The sequence below is a fragment of the Biomphalaria glabrata genome, chromosome 15 (genome assembly GCF_947242115.1).
Source record: "Biomphalaria glabrata chromosome 15, xgBioGlab47.1, whole genome shotgun sequence".
NCBI lineage: Eukaryota > Metazoa > Mollusca > Gastropoda > Planorbidae > Biomphalaria > Biomphalaria glabrata.
In genome coordinates this window covers 1,031,206-1,049,525 of record NC_074725.1, presented here as the reverse complement: position 1 = coordinate 1,049,525, position 18,320 = coordinate 1,031,206, and the positions used below count along the sequence as shown (strand labels likewise).

The 18,320-nt window shown below is 39.5% G+C and overlaps 1 protein-coding gene across 1 annotated transcript; it reads right to left on the bottom strand.

The window, feature by feature from the left end:
• Positions 1-27: 27 nt before the first annotated feature.
• On the bottom strand, positions 28-17,103 carry LOC106050666 (ganglioside GM2 activator-like). Its single transcript, XM_056011781.1, has 5 exons — positions 16,981-17,103; positions 14,366-14,565; positions 11,931-12,149; positions 10,346-10,507; positions 28-808 (listed from the first exon to the last, which is right to left on the bottom strand). Exons 2-5 carry the CDS (start codon positions 14,561-14,563, stop codon positions 668-670), a joined length of 720 nt encoding a protein of 239 aa, XP_055867756.1. The 5' UTR covers positions 14,564-14,565; positions 16,981-17,103; the 3' UTR covers positions 28-667.
• Between the last annotated feature and the right edge of the window lie 1,217 nt (positions 17,104-18,320).

Here is an 18,320-nt window from a genome sequence, read left to right as displayed (position 1 = left end):
ATCAGCCAGGAAAACCAACAGTCTACATCGAGAAGATACGATAATTTTATTGGTCCAAAACAAATAGAAATTCAGTTTGACTGTAACTGTCCACATCAGTAATACTACTAGAGCAAAAACAATACAGATGCAAACACGAACAGCTTGCACATACGTCACACACACACACACACACGACCAGCGTTTTGTGAATTAAACTTCAGTGTACCTTGAAACACCCTGACTAAAAGTGGACTAAAGGGGTTTTTAAACATTTTAATTTAGCCGTAATTCACGGAGAGGAGACAACTTCGTTCAGATCTGATGTAACTGGTTTAATGGGTGCAGGTTCTTTTGAATAATTGTGTGATTTGGAAAGGAATCTGTCATGAAAAAGTTCTTTTAAGAGATGGTAGCCGTGCTCGAGTGATATATATAGAGAGAGACAGAGACCAGGAAAGAGGGAGGGTCGTTTCATTTCACTGTAAAAGATACAATAATTCATGGGCCGAAAGTATGTTGAACCTTTTAAAATAAAAGGATGGGATAATTAGCAATATAAAGCAGGTCAACGGGCATATCCGGTGTGTAATGCAAGTATAAATGGAAATCTATGGGACAGTGAAGACAACACTCATACGTTCAAAGCTCCTGCTGGTGGTGTAGAGTTATACATCTTGGTTTTGCTTCATGTTCTTTTGATACTAAAAGTAGCTTTGTAGCAGGCCAGATTTTTCTCATTGTTGGAGGCCTTCACTACAACCTGGTAACTGCCTGCGATGTAATCTTTTAACTTCATGGAAACCTTCTTGCTGAACTTATAGTTTCCCTGGAAGAAGAAAAAAAAGATTTAGATATAGATAGAAGTTTTCATAGTGTATATTATACATCTTGTTTTCTTTTTTATGTTCATTTGATATCGTGGATGGCTGAGTGGTTTAAGCGCTTGGCCTCTGAACCGATGGGTCCCGAATTCGAATCTTGGTGATTTTTTTTTTATTTCGGGATTTCTCTGAATTTAATTTTTTTTTCCCGCAGTTTAAAATAGTTCGCCCATCCCTGGGCTAGACTTTGATAGAATTAATGCGGTAGATGTAGGCCTATTTAAACTGATACTAAGAGTAGACTTAGATTCATTAATGTATGCTCACAAAGTCACAACGAGGCTCATACCTTGCTGTCAATAAAGCAGTTCATGATGAATAAATATAGGCTTCAGTAAACGTATCAGAATACAAAACAGAAAGCTGAAAGACGGAAGAAGAGAGGGAGAGAAAGGAAGAGAACTGAGAGAGACAGGGAGAGAACTGAGAGACAGGGAGAGAACTGAGAGAGACAGGGAGTGTAGAATATTCGTGTTACACAAATAACAAACTAGTGTTTAAGAGGGAAGACATATTAGGAACTCCGTTTATTACGTAAACACAAGCGGTGTTGCACTGACGCGCTAGTGTGCAAATGTACATATAATACTATTATGTTACATCTCTCTTCTTTAATTTAGAAAATCTATTTATCAGAATAACTAACAAACTAGTCAACTAAAAAGTCTAATCAGTTCATCACAAATCAAGTCTCTTGGGTTTGTTAACTATTCTGCCTGAGCGTGTTACATAAGGTTCATTTGGTCTAAAGGTGTTAGAAGAAGCAGTGTGTAGTGGCGGCTCAAAATCTAGTGTAGTTTGTAATCTTGGACTCTCTAGATCTAGTGGTTCTGGTTGTTCTGAGATGTCATCTGGAAAGTCATAATTGTTGTCAAATCTGTTTGCTTTCTCAGAAGACTTTCTGATGTGTTTTCTGTTTCTTCTGTAGACCTTATTTCCCCTTTTGACATTATATGATCTAGGCTTAGAATGCTTCGAAACTACTGTTCCTGGTTTCCACTTAGCATTAAGTTGCATTCTGACTGCCGTTCCGTCTTGTAGTGGATTATGACTCTTAACTCCTTTCCTCTTATCATAATAATGTTTCTGAGACTGTTTCTCGGAGTCAAAGTGTTTCTTCACCACCTTGAGATCTGGTGTCTTAGGTGTGAGTATTTCCTCGCTAGAAGGTAACAAATTTCTGGGTCGGCGTCCCATGAGTAATTGTGCTGGCGACAAATTAATATTACTCAGTGGAGTAGTTCTGTAGTCTAATAGCGACAGAAATTTGTCTTCGCTTTTCTTCCAAAGTTTCTTCACTGTTTGAATAGCTCTTTCAGCCTCGCCATTAGAACTCTGAAAATGAGGACTCGACATTTCATGCTCTATTCCGTATGATTTACAGAAGTTCAGGAATTCCCTTGAAGCGAACTGTGGCCCGCTATCTGACTTTAACTTTCTAGGTATTCCATGGCATGCGAATATACTCTTCATTGCTTCGATGATATCTGATGTAGTTTCCTGTGACAGTTCTTTGACATCAATAAACTTTGAGAAGTAGTCAACTAGAAGCACATACTTTTTACCCTCAAAGTTAAACAGATCACACCCAACCATGCTGTATGGAAGGTCTGGTGTCTTGGTAGGCATTAGCGGTTCTGACACATTTTGATTCTGATGTTCAGCACACCGGCTACAATCCCTAACTGTCACTTCAATGTCTGCATTCATGCCTGGCCAATACATGACTTCTCTGGCTCGCTGCTTACACTTGACTATTCCTAAGTGAGACTTGTGAATCAGATTTAGCATGTATTTACGTAAGCTTGGTGGCATGACTATTATCAGACCTTTGTATATAATACCATCCGAAGTTGATAACTGGTCTCTTGAATCCCAATATGGCCTGACTTCAATTGGAGTCTCGCTTCTTGTGTCTGGCCAACCAGTCATAATTACTTCCAGAAGCATTGAAAGTTCCTTGCTTGTACAGTCTTTAATTTCACTGTATTTCGAATCACTTACAGAGATCATATGCACTGAATCATCTGTAAATTCACATGTCTGTGTATCAGTATTTGGTAGATGTGCACGAGAAAGTGTATCGGAGATAAACATTTCCTTGCCTTTTCTATAACAGACTTTCAGATCATACCACTGCAGTCTTATTAGCATCTTCTGTATTCTCATTGGTGCTGACAATAGAGGTTTCTTGAAGATTTGCTCCAGAGGTTTGTGATCATTATAAACTGTTACTTCTTTACCAAATATGTAGCAGTGAAATTTGCTTGTACTATACACAATTGAGAGCATTTCCTTCTCAATTTGAGCATATCTTGTTTCTGTATCTGTGAGAGCTCTTGATGCGTATGCAATTATACGACCTTCCTGGAGTAATACTGCTCCCAGTCCATCTTTACTTGCATCACATTCTATCTCTACGTTCTTGTTGACATCATAATATGCTAAAACTGGAGGGTTTGTACAAAGATGTTTCAATTCTTTGAAACTCTTGTTTTTTTCATGATTCCATTGAAATTCTATATCATCTTTTAGAAGCTTTCGTATTGGAGCATCTGCTTGACTTAGATTAGGAATAAATTTTGCTAGGTACTGAATTAAACCTAGAAATCTTCTGATTCCATCTTTGTCTTGAGGAGCTGGCATGTCAATAATTGCCTTTATCTTTGCTGGATCTGGTTCTAAACCTTTCTCTGACAAGATGTGACCCATATAAGGTACTCTGTTTTGCCTTATCTTGCACTTGTCATAGTTCAGCTTGAGATTGTACTTCGTTGCTCTTTGCATGACTTGTTTCAAAATGTGATCATGATGCTCAACATCTCTACCAGCTACTAGAATGTCGTCTATGATGACATATGCTCCTTCAATTCCTTGAAGCATTTCATCCATAATTCTTTGGTAAATTTCTGGCGCTGATTTAATACCAAAAGGTAATCGTAACCATCTATATCTTCCCAGAGGTGTGTTGAAAGTTGTGAGAAATGAAGATTCTCTTTCAAGCTTTATTTGCATAAACCCTGACTTGGCATCGAGAACTGAGAATATCTTCGAATCTGGAATATTAGTGATCACATCTTCAATAGTTTTCATCGGGTGATGTTCCCTTCTGATTGCTTTATTGAGATCTTTTGGATCAATACATATTCTAACTTTGTCATTCCTGAACGAAACAACCATGGAGCTAACCCATTCAGTAGGTTCATGTACGGCAGTAATAAATCCATCAGCTTGCATTTCTTTAAGTTTTTCTTCAACTTTATTGCGTAGAGATGCTGCTAAGCGACGTGGTGGATGGATAACTCCTTTAGCATTTTCCTGTAACTGAATCTTGTATTCTCCTGGCAGTGTTCCAGTTGTTTTAAGCATTTCAGGAAACTCTCTTTGTAACTCGTCTTCTGCCTTGGATTCTATGCTGTCAATCCGTTGTAGTAGTCCTAAACATTCTGCTGTGTCACCACTCAAAATGTTCTCTTGGCTAATGTCTACTACCTCAAACCTTGCTTTCACCTCTTGGATATTATTTTTCAAAGGTAGCACCACTGCTCCTACAATCTTAATAACATGATTAGAGTAAGACTTGAGCGACTTTGCTGAATAAGCAAGTTTTACTTTGTCTTTGAGCTTTTCAAACTCTGACTTGACAAGAATGTTACATCTTGCACCAGTGTCGATACGAAAAATTAATGTCTTGCCATGCACGACTAGTTTTACAGTCCACTTGTCTTCAACGACATTGATATTCTCAATATTACCCTTTTTATACTGGTTACTTGCAGTACTAATAGGTATAATATTTTCATCACTGTGACTGTCATCTTCTACTAGATTGACGTTGCGTCTTTTTCTGCACATTTGAAACCAGTGGTTTTTCTTCTTGCAGAAATTGCATGTGGTTCCTATTGCTGGACATTTTCCCTTTTCGTGGTTCTTGCCGCATTTACTACATAATTTATCTGAGTTATCTTTAGACTTCTGCTTTAGTACATTGTGTGACCCTCTCTTGATCGCTAGAACTTCTTGGCCCCTAAACATTTTCACTTGGCTTTGCGACATCTCATATTGTTGTCCAATTTCTATAGCCTTGCTAAGGGTCAACTTCTGTCCCTGATCAAGAAGTCTTAATTGTACCTTTTCGTGTATGACTCCACTAATGATCAAATCAATAAGCATATCGTCTGGGTTGTCATACTCACAGTCCATAATGAGAAGCTTTAGGTCTTTAACAAAGTTATCAAAACTTTCTCCTTCTTCCTGCTTTCTCTGATGTGCTCTAAATCTAGACACTCTTTTATTTTGTCTTGGCCTTATGTAGTCTTCTATTTTTTTTAATAGCAATTGCGGATCTCCCTCTTCACTATCAGTAATATTTAGAGTTTTGTAAACTTCACGGCCTTGTTGACCTATCCACATTCCCAGCCATCCGGCTTTTTGTTTACTATCGGCACCAGCTAACGGTCCTTTGAAACAAAAGCTCACCTGCTGTTGAAACCTTAAAAACTCTTGATACAGATCTTTAGCATTCCAATTCAAGATTGGTTGCTCAAAATAAAAAGAAGCCATTATTAGATTAATAAAAACCTTTGTCTGGACAGCTTTTCAAGTTTTATTCTGACACCATGTAGAATATTCGTGTTACACAAATAACAAACTAGTGTTTAAGAGGGAAGACATATTAGGAACTCCGTTTATTACGTAAACACAAGCGGTGTTGCACTGACGCGCTAGTGTGCAAATGTACATATAATACTATTATGTTACAGGGAGAGAACTGAGAGAGACAGGGAGAGAACTGAGAGAGACAGGGAGAGAACTGACAGAGACAGGGAGAGAATTAGAGAGAGGGATTGGGAAACATTCGGATGCTGAAGATAATCTACTTCCTAGTCCAAACCTTCTGCAGGATGCTGAAGATAATCTACTTCCTAGTCCAAACCTCCTGCAGGATGCTGAAGATAATCTACTACCTAGTCCAAACCTTCTGCAGGATGCTGAAGATAATCTACTTCCTTGTCCAAACCTCCCGCAGGATGCTGAAGATAATCTACTTCCTAGTCCAAACCTCCTGCAGGATGATGAAGATAGGGCCTAATCTACTTCCTAGTCCAAACCTCCTGCAGGATGCTGAAGATAATCTACTTCCTAGTCTAAACCTCCTGCAGGATGCTGGAGATAATCTACTTCCTAGTCCAAACCTCCTGCAGGATGTTGGAGATAATCTACTTCCTAGTCCAAACCTCCTGCAGGATGATGAAGATAATCTACTTCCTAGTCCAAACCTCCTGCAGGATGCTGAAGATAATCTACTTCCTAGTCCAAACCTCCTGCAGGATGCTGAAGATAATCTACTTCCTAGTCCAAACCTCCTCTAGGATGATGAAGATAATCTACTTACTAGTCCAAACCTCCTATAGGATGATAAAGATAATCTACTTCCTAGTCCAAACCTCCTGCAGGATGCTGAAGATAATCTACTTCCTAGTCCAAACCTCCTGCAGGATGATGAAGATAATCTACTTCCTAGTCCAAACCTCCTGCAGGATGATGAAGATAATCTACTTCCTAGTCCAAACCTCCTGCAGGCTGATGAAGATAATCTACTTCCTAGTCCAAACCTCCTGCAGGATGCTGAAGATAATCTACTTCCTAGTCCAAACCTCCTGCAGGATGCTGAAGATAATCTACTTCCTAGTCCAAACCTCCTGCAGGATGCTGGAGATAATCTACTTCCTAGTCCAAACCTCCTGCAGGATGCTGAAGATAATCTACTTCCTAGTCCAAACCTCCTCTAGGATGATGAAGATAATCTACTTCCTAGTCCATGCCTCCTATAGGATGATGAAGATAATCTACTTCCTAGTCCAAACCTCCTGCAGGATGCTGAAGATAATCTACTTCCTAGTCCAAACCTCCTGCAGGATGCTGAAGATAATCTACTTCCTAGTCCAAACCTCCTCTAGGATGATGAAGATAATCTACTTCCTAGTCCAAACCTCCTGCAGGATGCTGAAGATAATCTACTTCCTAGTCCAAACCTCCTCTAGGATGATGAAGATAATCTACTTCCTAGTCCAAACCTCCTGCAGGATGATGAAGATAATCTACTTCCTAGTCCAAACCTCCTGCAGGATGATGAAGATAATCTACTTCCTAGTCCAAACCTCCTGCAGGCTGATGAAGATAATCTACTTCCTAGTCCAAACCTCCTGCAGGATGCTGAAGATAATCTACTTCCTAGTCCAAACCTCCTGCAGGATGCTGGAGATAATCTACTTCCTAGTCCAAACCTCCTGCAGGATGCTGAAGATAATCTACTTCCTAGTCCAAACCTCCTCTAGGATGATGAAGATAATCTACTTCCTAGTCCATGCCTCCTATAGGATGATGAAGATAATCTACTTCCTAGTCCAAACCTCCTGCAGGATGCTGAAGATAATCTACTTCCTAGTCCAAACCTCCTGCAGGATGCTGGAGATAATCTACTTCCTAGTCCAAACCTCCTGCAGGATGCTGAAGATAATCTACTTCCTAGTCCAAACCTCCTGCAGGATGATGAAGATAATCTACTTCCTAGTCCAAACCTCCTGCAGGATGCTGAAGATAATCTACTTCCTAGTCCAAACCTCCTGCAGGATGCTGAAGATAATCTACTTCCTAGTCCAAACCTCCTGCAGGATGCTGGAGATAATCTACTTCCTAGTCCAAACCTCCTGCAGGATGCTGAAGATAATCTACTTCCTAGTCCAAACCTCCTGCAGGATGATGAAGATAATCTACTTCCTAGTCCAAACCTCCTGCATGATGCTGAAGATAATCTACTTCCTAGTCCAAACCTCCTGCAGAATGCTGAAGATAATCTACTTCCTAGTCCAAACCTCCTGCAGGATGATGAAGATAATCTACTTCCTAGTCCAAACCTCCTGCATGATGCTGAAGATAATCTACTTCCTAGTCCAAACCTCCTGCAGAATGCTGAAGATAATCTACTTCCTAGTCCAAACCTCCTGCAGGATGCTGAAGATAATCTACTTCCTAGTCCAAACCTCCTGCAGGATGCTGAAGATAATCTACTTCCTAGTCCAAACCTCCTCTAGGATGATGAAGATAATCTACTTCCTAGTCCATGCCTCCTATAGGATGATGAAGATAATCTACTTCCTAGTCCAAACCTCCTGCAGGATGATGAAGATAATCTACTTCCTAGTCCAAACCTCCTGCAGGATGCTGAAGATAATCTACTTCCTAGTCTAAACCTCCTGCAGGATGCTGGAGATAATCTACTTCCTAGTCCAAACCTCCTGCAGGATGTTGGAGATAATCTACTTCCTAGTCCAAACCTCCTGCAGGATGCTGAAGATAATCTACTTCCTAGTCCAAACCTCCTGCAGAATGCTGAAGATAATCTACTTCCTAGTCCAAACCTCCTGCAGGATGCTGAAGATAATCTACTTCCTAGTCCAAACCTCCTGCAGGATGCTGGAGATAATCTACTTCCTAGTCCAAACCTCCTGCAGGATGCTGAAGATAATCTACTTCCTAGTCCAAACCTCCTGCAGGATGCTGAAGATAATCTACTTCCTAGTCCAAACCTCCTGCAGGATGCTGGAGATAATCTACTTCCTAGTCCAAACCTCCTGCAGGATGCTGAAGATAATCTACTTCCTAGTCCAAACCTCCTGCAGGATGATGAAGATAATCTACTTCCTAGTCCAAACCTCCTGCAGGATGCTGAAGATAATCTACTTCCTAGTCCAAACCTCCTGCAGGATGCTGAAGATAATCTACTTCCTAGTCCAAACCTCCTGCAGGATGCTGAAGATAATCTACTTCCTAGTCCAAACCTCCTGCAGGATGCTGAAGATAATCTACTTCCTAGTCCAAACCTCCTGCAGGATGCTGAAGATAATCTACTTCCTAGTCCAAACCTCCTGCAGGATGCTGAAGATAATCTACTTCCTAGTCCAAACCTCCTGCAGGATGATGAAGATAATCTACTTCCTAGTCCAAACCTCCTGCAGGATGATGAAGATAATCTACTTCCTAGTCCAAACCTCCTGCAGGATGCTGAAGATAATCTACTTCCTAGTCCAAACCTCCTCTAGGATGATGAAGATAATCTACTTCCTAGTCCAAACCTCCTGCAGGATGCTGAAGATAATCTACTTCCTAGTCCAAACCTCCTGCAGGATGCTGAAGATAATCTACTTCCTAGTCCAAACCTCCTGCAGGATGCTGAAGATAATCTACTTCCTAGTCCAAACCTCCTGCAGGATGCTGAAGATAATCTACTTCCTAGTCCAAACCTCCTGCAGGATGCTGAAGATAATCTACTTCCTAGTCCAAACCTCCTCTAGGATGATGAAGATAATCTACTTCCTAGTCCAAACCTCCTGCAGGATGCTGAAGATAATCTACTTCCTAGTCCAAACCTCCTGCAGGATGATGAAGATAATCTACTTCCTAGTCCAAACCTCCTGCAGGATGATGAAGATAATCTACTTCCTAGTCCAAACCTCCTGCAGGATGCTGAAGATAATCTACTTCCTAGTCCAAACCTCCTGCAGGATGCTGGAGATAATCTACTTCCTAGTCCAAACCTCCTGCAGGATGCTGGAGATAATCTACTTCCTAGTCCAAACCTCCTGCAGGATGCTGAAGATAATCTACTTCCTAGTCCAAACCTCCTCTAGGATGATGAAGATAATCTACTTCCTAGTCCAAACCTCCTATAGGATGATGAAGATAATCTACTTCCTAGTCCAAACCTCCTGCATGATGCTGAAGATAATCTACTTCCTAGTCCAAACCTCCTGCAGGATGATGAAGATAATCTACTTCCTAGTCCAAACTTCCTGCAGGATGCTGAAGATAATCTACTTCCTAGTCCAAACCTCCTGCAGGATGCTGAAGATAATCTACTTCCTAGTCCAAACCTCCTGCAGGATGCTGGAGATAATCTACTTCCTAGTCCAAACCTCCTGCAGGATGCTGAAGATAATCTACTTCCTAGTCCAAACCTCCTGCAGAATGCTGAAGATAATCTACTTCCTAGTCCAAACCTCCTGCAGGATGCTGGAGATAATCTACTTCCTAGTCCAAACCTCCTGCAGGATGATGAAGATAATCTACTTCCTAGTCCAAACTTCCTGCAGGATGATGAAGATAATCTACTTCCTAGTCCAAACCTCCTGCAGGATGCTGAAGATAATCTACTTCCTAGTCCAAACCTCCTGCAGGATGCTGGAGATAATCTACTTCCTAGTCCAAACCTCCTGCAGGATGCTGAAGATAATCTACTTCCTAGTCCAAACCTCCTGCAGGACAAAAAAAAAAATATCGGGGGGGGGGTTAGCGGGCAGGGTGTGAGCCCGGGACTATAAAGACGACCAAACGACAGTCCAGCTCGCATACCACACGACCAGGCAGCCATTTTAATTTGTGGATTGCACTTAAAGACGAAGCTGCTGAATGCCATGCCCTACCTTTTTCAAAGGACACTTGCAAGGAAGCTCTCCGGCTACATCAGCTGGGCACAGATTTTGCAGCATGGGGCAAACGTTGTCATAGGTGCACGAACCAACATGTCCGGTACAGCTGATGGCTATCCAGGTACCGTATTCTCGTCTTGATACCTCAAGATCCAGCTAGGGGAGACAATACAAAGGTCCACATAGTGTTGTTAAAAAATAATAAGAGTGATCTGACATTATCTAAGCTATACAATTTACTTTCTAGGAGCCTATAAGTCAGGAGTTCTCAACCTGTGGGTCGCGACCCCCTTAGTGGTCGATTGACGATTTGCCATGGGTCGCCTAAGACCATCAAAAATATGGATTTTTTTGGTCTATTCTTCTATTGCTGTGTGAATGGGGGTCGCCGCAGAGTGGGGATTGTAAAAAGGTGTCGCCGAGCTTAAAAGGTTGAGAACCGCTGCTATAAATAAAAAAAATAGCTAACCCGAGATCAAAATCGTTTTAAACGGCCTGAATACTGACCTGCGACGTCGCAACCAGCTATTGGTCTAAGCTGCCCACAGGTTGCGACGTCGCAGATCACTGCTGAGGCCTTCTATACAGATTAGTTTCGGCTAACCCATTGCTCTACATATACTGTTAAAAGAAATCCTACTCTCTTTCTGATAGATGTAGCACATAAGCCGTGTTTACATTATTTTGCATATAGGGGCTAAAATGTAGTTTTAAAATCCTCAGAAATAGTCAGTAATCAATAAAATGGTTTAACAATATGTAGTGTTACTAGAACGGATCGCGCGAGGGGGTCCTGAACCATGTACTGCAGACCCGAATGGATCCCCCATCCTCACAAGGGCCGGCCCTGGCTCATTGTAGATTCTATATGTTAGACGACAATTTTTCAACATTTAGTTAAATTAGAAATATTACGCTGCATTTCTTTCTTTCATGTTTTGTTGGTGGGGGGGGGGGCAACACATTTGGATAGTTCAGCCTACATATAGCCTACTATTCCATTACTCTTTAGAATGTATTTTTTTCTTTGAAATATTTCTATATCTTAATTTTTTTTTTTTTTTTTTTTTTTTTTGGTAGGCCAGTGTAAGGTTTAATTCTTGCTTAGTTTTACTAAGAAATCTCTGTCATTTTCTATGTAGGCCTATATTTTCTCTACTTTTTTTTGTTCAATTTTAATTTTGTTTGGGTAAAGGCTAGTCATGGTTTTTGCCCATTAGTAATTATAATATATCCGATGAAAGTGAGAGTCTCATAGGCGTTTCCATTATTAAGTTGTATTGTTCAGTTATTCAGTCCTAGATCTATATCTGAGATGAACTGCCTAGTGGTCGCCAGATCAGGCTGTTATTGATATTAATTATTTTCAAATGGAAGCTCGGAAACCTGTACTTTTTCAGGTCTCTTGTTAAAGTTTGCCTATGCAGCTTTGAATAACGTGGCCATCAATCTCTGGTGACACTCCAGAGTGAATATTTCGTTAGTTTCAGTTTTATGAAAATGAAAGTTAAAAGGAAAATATCAAAATGATTTTTTTAGCATTATGATTTTTAAAAATCTGTACACATAGAGATTCTACCTTAATGGGCGGATTGACATCTTCATCTACTGTGAAATCTATGTAAACAGTCATCTCCCCTTTTGTTGGTATAGGATCAGGATCGAGTTTCAGAGAGTCTATTTTAACAATTTCGGTGTTGGGATCGCATTTCTCTAGAGTGTATTTCAACAATTCTCCAGAAGGAAATGGCCATCTCAAAGGGGAAAGAAACTCATCGTAGCTTTTGTCGTTCTTTGCCTAAAATTAAAAATTTTGAAATAAATTTAAAAGTATTAAATTTGTTTTAGATGTTTCATAAAAAAAAATTAATATTGCAAACAAACAAACAAACAAAAACACTGTACAGCAATTTCTTTCAGAAATAAAATTATTGCTTAAAAAAAAAGATCGATTGTTAAAAACTCAAATGGTAGGGCCTATGTGTTAATTTTATCAATTCTCATGGTCCTTGATCAAAGATATAAAGCCATGCAAAGACATCCACTAATGGGTACCAGACATTAGTTGGGGAGAATTAAAGGCGGTTGGTCATTGTGCTGGGCACACGACACCCTCGTTAACCGCGGGTCATAGAAACAGGTGACCTTTACATCATCTGCCCCATAGATCTCGAGGCCAGAGAATGGACGGGCACACGTTGAAAGAGCTTCCGGTCAAGGTGAAAGACAGGAATGGAGAAAGTGGACAGATCATGACAGGGCCGGTCCTACAGATTGCGGGGCCCTATGCGAAACGGATAGCGCGGGGCCTAGTCTGGGTAGGGATAAGGATAATAAGTGAAAATTAAGAATTTTCGTAATAAAATTAATTCGTCATTGCCTTTTATTCATATTTTACTAATTGTAAAATCACGGTCAAATTAGATTACGACCCATCTACAATAGAAGGTAGTTTTCCAACAAAAAGCTGATAAACATTCACATCTGCCTTGTAGATTTGCTTATTTTAAGAGATCGGAGTTTTCCATATTTAATGACACCCCAAAATGATAATTTTATTTATTTTTTACGGTCATTTTTTATGAGTTTTCAGGATAATGTAATAATTTCAGGAGATTTTCATGATTTTTTTTCGTATACTTTGCAATTTCTTCTTCTTCTTATATAATACAGACGTTACTTCAAAAAAAAAAAGAAGATGATAACTTCCTACGCGTCACCGTTTTTCCTGTCTAGCTCAGGCTACCCATTCCATGCTCTAATAGCACAAAGGGAAGAAGGAGCATTTGTACACATTTTTCCTAGCATATGGAACGAGGAGGCCTTGAAAACACTGTTATAAATTATAATGGTTTAATTTAATAATATACAACTAGTGTTAGCGCGGGGCCTATGAAAGTGCGGGGCCCACTGCGGCCGCATAGGTTGCAGTGCCCTAAGACCGGCCCTGGAGCATGAGTGGTGCCACAGCGGTCCTACAGACGAAGTGAATGTGATAGTGAAATATTTGTTAGCATAGGATTGCACGCAAGATAGTTTTAAGAACCGGATTGACCTGATCAAGGATTGATGATGAGAGCTGAAGGAAAATTTAAAAAAAAGTTGTACGACTTGACGTCGAACTCGAGGGCTCAAGTCTCCTCAAGCTAATACACACTAACCACTATGCCTGAGAAGTGCTTATGAAAAGAAAAGGTTTTATTGTTATCTATTTTTAGTTTCAAACTTTCAACATTTAAGCAACGTCTTATACAAAGTATAAAGGGGGACTAATTCAACTTATACCCACACATCTGTGAAGTACTGTTTATTTCCCTTTATCGATACAAAAAAAAAAATACCAATAGTTAATTAACTAATAGGCTATTTTTTTTAATTCTTGTTTTGTCAGGTAAAAGAAATAATTGTGCAAAATTTCAACTTGATCCGAGATTAGGTGTGGAAGAAATAACGTGCGCAAACATTTTATTATACAGACAGAGTGAGCTGGTATAAGCATTGTAAAAATGTTTTTTTTTTTTAAGTGGCAAGACTTTAATGTTCTTTGTAACCAAACATCAAACAAACAAATTGATGATAAAAGAATAAATGATGCAACAAAAACAACGGAACAATAGAGTCGATGAAATAGGCCTTATTGATGATGCATGAGTTGATGATAACAATAACCACTTTCTTTAGAAAATTTCGAAAATTTAAACAATAATAAATCGAACAACAATTATAACGTTAAATGTGCAGAATTTTTTTTTTTTTGATAGGCCACTAACATAGATATAAATAAATATAGACTGGCCGATAATAGAGTTTTATGAAATGAAAATTTGTGACTTGCATTTCTGTGTACTTTATTTATGTCTATTAGTTTTGTTTAATCTCTAAGACTGAAGATCATGCAATTTTTCAATTTTTCAGAATTCGGAAATCCGACAACAATAGATATACATGTTTTCAAGTTACATGAAGTTATTTCCTTTTTCCAGTCTATATTTATTTATGTCTATGGCCACTAACCTGCAGTTTATTTCTCAATCCCGCCAGGCGATCGGTTAGCGGTTCCATTCCTTTCGGCCACTTGATATCGCTTTTTTCTTCTTCCAGGAGCGACCAGGCGGAGGAGAATGCAAACGTTAGGAGACAGGCTCCAACAACGGCTAAACTTTTGAACCCATTTCGCGTCTGGTCGAACGTGACTCTGCGCGCAGTAGACATATCTGAAAAAATGTGAATAAAATAATTAAAGGCATTAGATTTAGGCTAGTGATGAGCAATATTTTGTAGGTGTTTCTATTGTAGAATAGAAAAAAAAAAGTAAAAGTTCCCCTTTTAGACCTTGTGGTCTATAGGGCAGATGATGTAAAGGTCATCTGTTTCTGTGACCTACGGTATACGAAGGTGTCATATGGCCAGCACAACGACCAACCGCCTTTACTTTTCCCAAACTAACGTTAGGTACCCATTAGAGTTGGGTGGACTCAGAGGCGCCCGAAGATCCTGAAGTTAAAAATCCCAGTCTTCACCACGATTCGAACCCCGGACCCCGGTTCGGTAGCCAAGCGATTTACCGGTCAGCCACCACGCCTCCATAATAGAATAGAAACTGTTTTCACTTGCTTGCGCAAGTTTCAGACCACGTGAGACTAACGCAATTAGCCCTAAACGTATCGTAGGCTTTTTTTTTTTAAACCCTGAATCATAGTTTGTATAATTGCCCCATTTGTTCATGTCGTTTTAAAATCGTCAATTGTTGAGAGTAAAATTGTTTTATTATTATTATTATAAAATACGTAAGGGACTCGAACCCCCCCCCCCTTTTCACGTGGCCGGAGTTCTCCTGTGTTTGAGATGTCCTACAAATAGGCCTAATACAAACCGATTTCTTTTCACTTTTTTTTTTACGCGGCGATGAAGCAACCACGTGCAATAATTTGTCTGTGCTTCCTTTTTATAACAAAATAATAATAATAATAATAATAATAATATTTATTATCCGTTAGAAAATTTGTCTTACAATTTGTGCATTACTTTAAACAAAACAGCCTATAACTATAGAAAACCAAAATGTGCATTCACACCAGACTCACGCACAGTTTACATGAGAAAAGTTTATATCAGATTGTTTCTATTTAATGATTTGATTGCCAGTGGAACAAAAGAGTGTTTGTGTCTGTGTGTCTTTGCTATCGGTGTCTTGTATGTCTATTGTGATGGTAAACTCACAAAATTCTGACCCAAAGGGTGATTTTTTTTTTATTTCTAGAGCAATAGGAATTTTTAAAATGTAGAATATCTAAATAAGACACCGTAAAATCCTGTCCAATATGAAATCTACCAAAACATGAAAAAACTCGGCCGTGTAGTGTGCAAGCGACCAAAAAGTGTTAAAGCACCTGAGGCGCCCTGACCACGCTTCCCCGTAGTGGAGGCTGCTCAGGCGTGACCTCCGTGACTCCTATATCGAAAGGGTCGGCCCAGGCCCGAACAAGCTGTTATAGCACCGTGCAGGACATGCCTTGTCCCGTTGGTTCATATTACGCACTGCTCAGGCCAAACTTCAGCTCACGGTGTCCCTACAGCGGAAAAGAAGAGGAAACCGTGTCTTAAATTCTGTTTGACTGCCCCAGACTTGCAGACTTCCTTTTTGACAGGTCTGGGAAACCACAAATTCTCGACCTTAATGGTGACATACATGCATTAGGCAAAACAGCAAGGTTAATGCCATGTTCTTTTGCAAGAGAGGATTTGAACCTCTCAAGTCCTCAAACGGAATACAATGATGATAAGCCATCACAGAAAAAATTGACCAAAACGGTACATCCAAAAATATATATATATATATTGTTGCTGACTACTGGGAAGACATAGACCAAGTGGAGAGAGATGATGACCAGGAAAGTCATGGACAGCGAAAGAAAACAAACATGGGATTTAGTTCTAGAAGAAAAGCGTGCCATACGAAAAATGGCTGGCTCCTCTACCACCTTAAGCGAACTCCACCTTAACCTGCAATATATTTTGACGGGAATGTCTGTTTTGTTTGTTTTACATGTTTCGGATGTTCCTTCAGAGTTGAAGATAATTAGGCCTACTTCCTAGTCCAAACCTCCCGCAGGACGACGGGGGATGGGAGCGGGCAGGGTTTGAACCCTGGACCATCGATAAATCTGATAGACAGTCCAGCTCGCAAACCGCACGACCAGGCATCCATCAGTCGGCAATAGGGCTTTGCAGTCACATGAAAACGTGTTGTATGATTAGCAATAGTCATTCTACAACTGAAGGAGGCCAAACACACAAACACAATTTTTTAACTGCTATTTCCTAATTAGATTAAAGAAAGAAAATACACTAATAATAAAAGAAGTGTGGGTCTATCTTCTGCTACTGAACATTTATATGAGCTTATATAATAGACGGCGGCCATTTAGGAGAAATACCGAAAGTCAAATTCAAACGCTTTTCACGAAAAGCCGCTTTCAGGCTACAAATATGTCAAAAGTTGACCGTTAAAAAGTAATAGGAACCTGTTTACACAATTTCACGCGAATCCCTTCGGAGGTTCCAGAATGTTTTGATAATAAATCATGAGTATTGGTCTAATAAAATTTACCGAGTATGTTGAAACTTACTTGGACTTTAAATCTTAAAGACTGAATCTCACTCTTGCAACGTTGGTTGAATATGAAGTTTGAAGTTTTCACAGACAGCAAGAAAGGCTAATTAACAACGGCGTGTTTAATCACGTGTTTTTATAGAAGAAAATTATCATTCATTTCTTTCAGGGGTCCTCACTGCTTGAATCATTCAAGAAAACAAGTTATAGGTGGAAACATTTCTTATTCCATATGCTATGGCAAATTCATTCAAGTGATCCTTCTTCCGTAATGTCATTAAAACATGTTAAGTTGCCTAAATCAGACAGTTAAATCAACGACTTAGCAGAATTTCAAAGTCTCTAACGAGCATGGCTAGATTAACACACGGAATAATTATCTTCTCTTTTTAAGGAAAGGGAATAATTTACATAATTAGACTGAGAAGACTTGTTCAGTATCAATGTAAAGTTGTAGATGGAACAATATGGCAATGTCAATGTTCCATACTTTTTTTTTCTTAAACGCTCACATTATTTGATCTCTCTAGAGTAGTCTAGAGTCTAGACTCTAAATACTTCTTGATTAGTTCTTAGAACCCCTGGTTTCGTTTTAATGACTAATCCCCCCCCCTTGTTTTTTTTTTAAAAAAAGACATCTTTCATTAATTAACATCCCAACTTCAATTTGCATACATGTAAATATACTTGTACGTATATGAACATTTCGATTTGCATATTTAAATAACGGAAAGCCCTGACAGGGCAAAGACAGGCTCAGAAGACAAAAGGTAAACCAAGATAGACCCCCAGGCGGAAAACGGCATACGGGTGTAATGTGTAAAGCACAAACCTGAACTACTGGCTAGGACTGCGCAGTCCACAGCAGCACTTGCAAAGCTGAGAACAACGTGAAAAGACAAAGGCATAACACCTGACACTAATATCAGACTGGTGTTATAATTAGCCTACATTGGTCATAGCCATATTCTTGTATGCTTGTGAATCTGGGACGCTAACTGCTGAACTAGAGAAGATAATCCTAGCAATGAAAGTGAGAGGTTTTAAAAGATACTATAAGTATCACCTTAACAGGGGCGGACTGGCTATATGGGCAAACGGGCAAATGCCAGGTGGGCCGGTACCAAAAGGGCCGGTCTGGTCGCGACCAAAGAAAAAAAAATTTAATGCAGAAAACGTTTTTTAAAAAAGTGACAGCAGCAAGACACAAAGGCCCGAACAAGTTTTCTTGTTGTTGTTTTTTTTTTTTTTTAAATTCTTATTACAATTAATTTTGTTTGAAATTCAACAAGAATATAATTTTAAGAATTACACTATACACTGTACGTATTATCATTTGTAAAACGTTAGACCATA

What these genes read in the sequence shown, in the direction of transcription:
- LOC106050666 (XM_056011781.1), bottom strand. Translation starts at nt 14,563, where the DNA reads ATGTCTACTGCGCGCAGAGTCACGTTCGACCAGACGCGAAATGGGTTC. An exon ending in GATTGAGAAATAAACTGCAG is followed by an intron (nt 12,150 to 14,365) that starts GTTAGTGGCCAT and finishes TTTTAATTTTAG; the next exon opens with GCAAAGAACGACAAAAGCTA. An exon ending in GCAAGTGTCCTTTGAAAAAG is followed by an intron (nt 809 to 10,345) that starts GTAGGGCATGGC and finishes TTCTTCTTCCAG; the next exon opens with GGAAACTATAAGTTCAGCAA.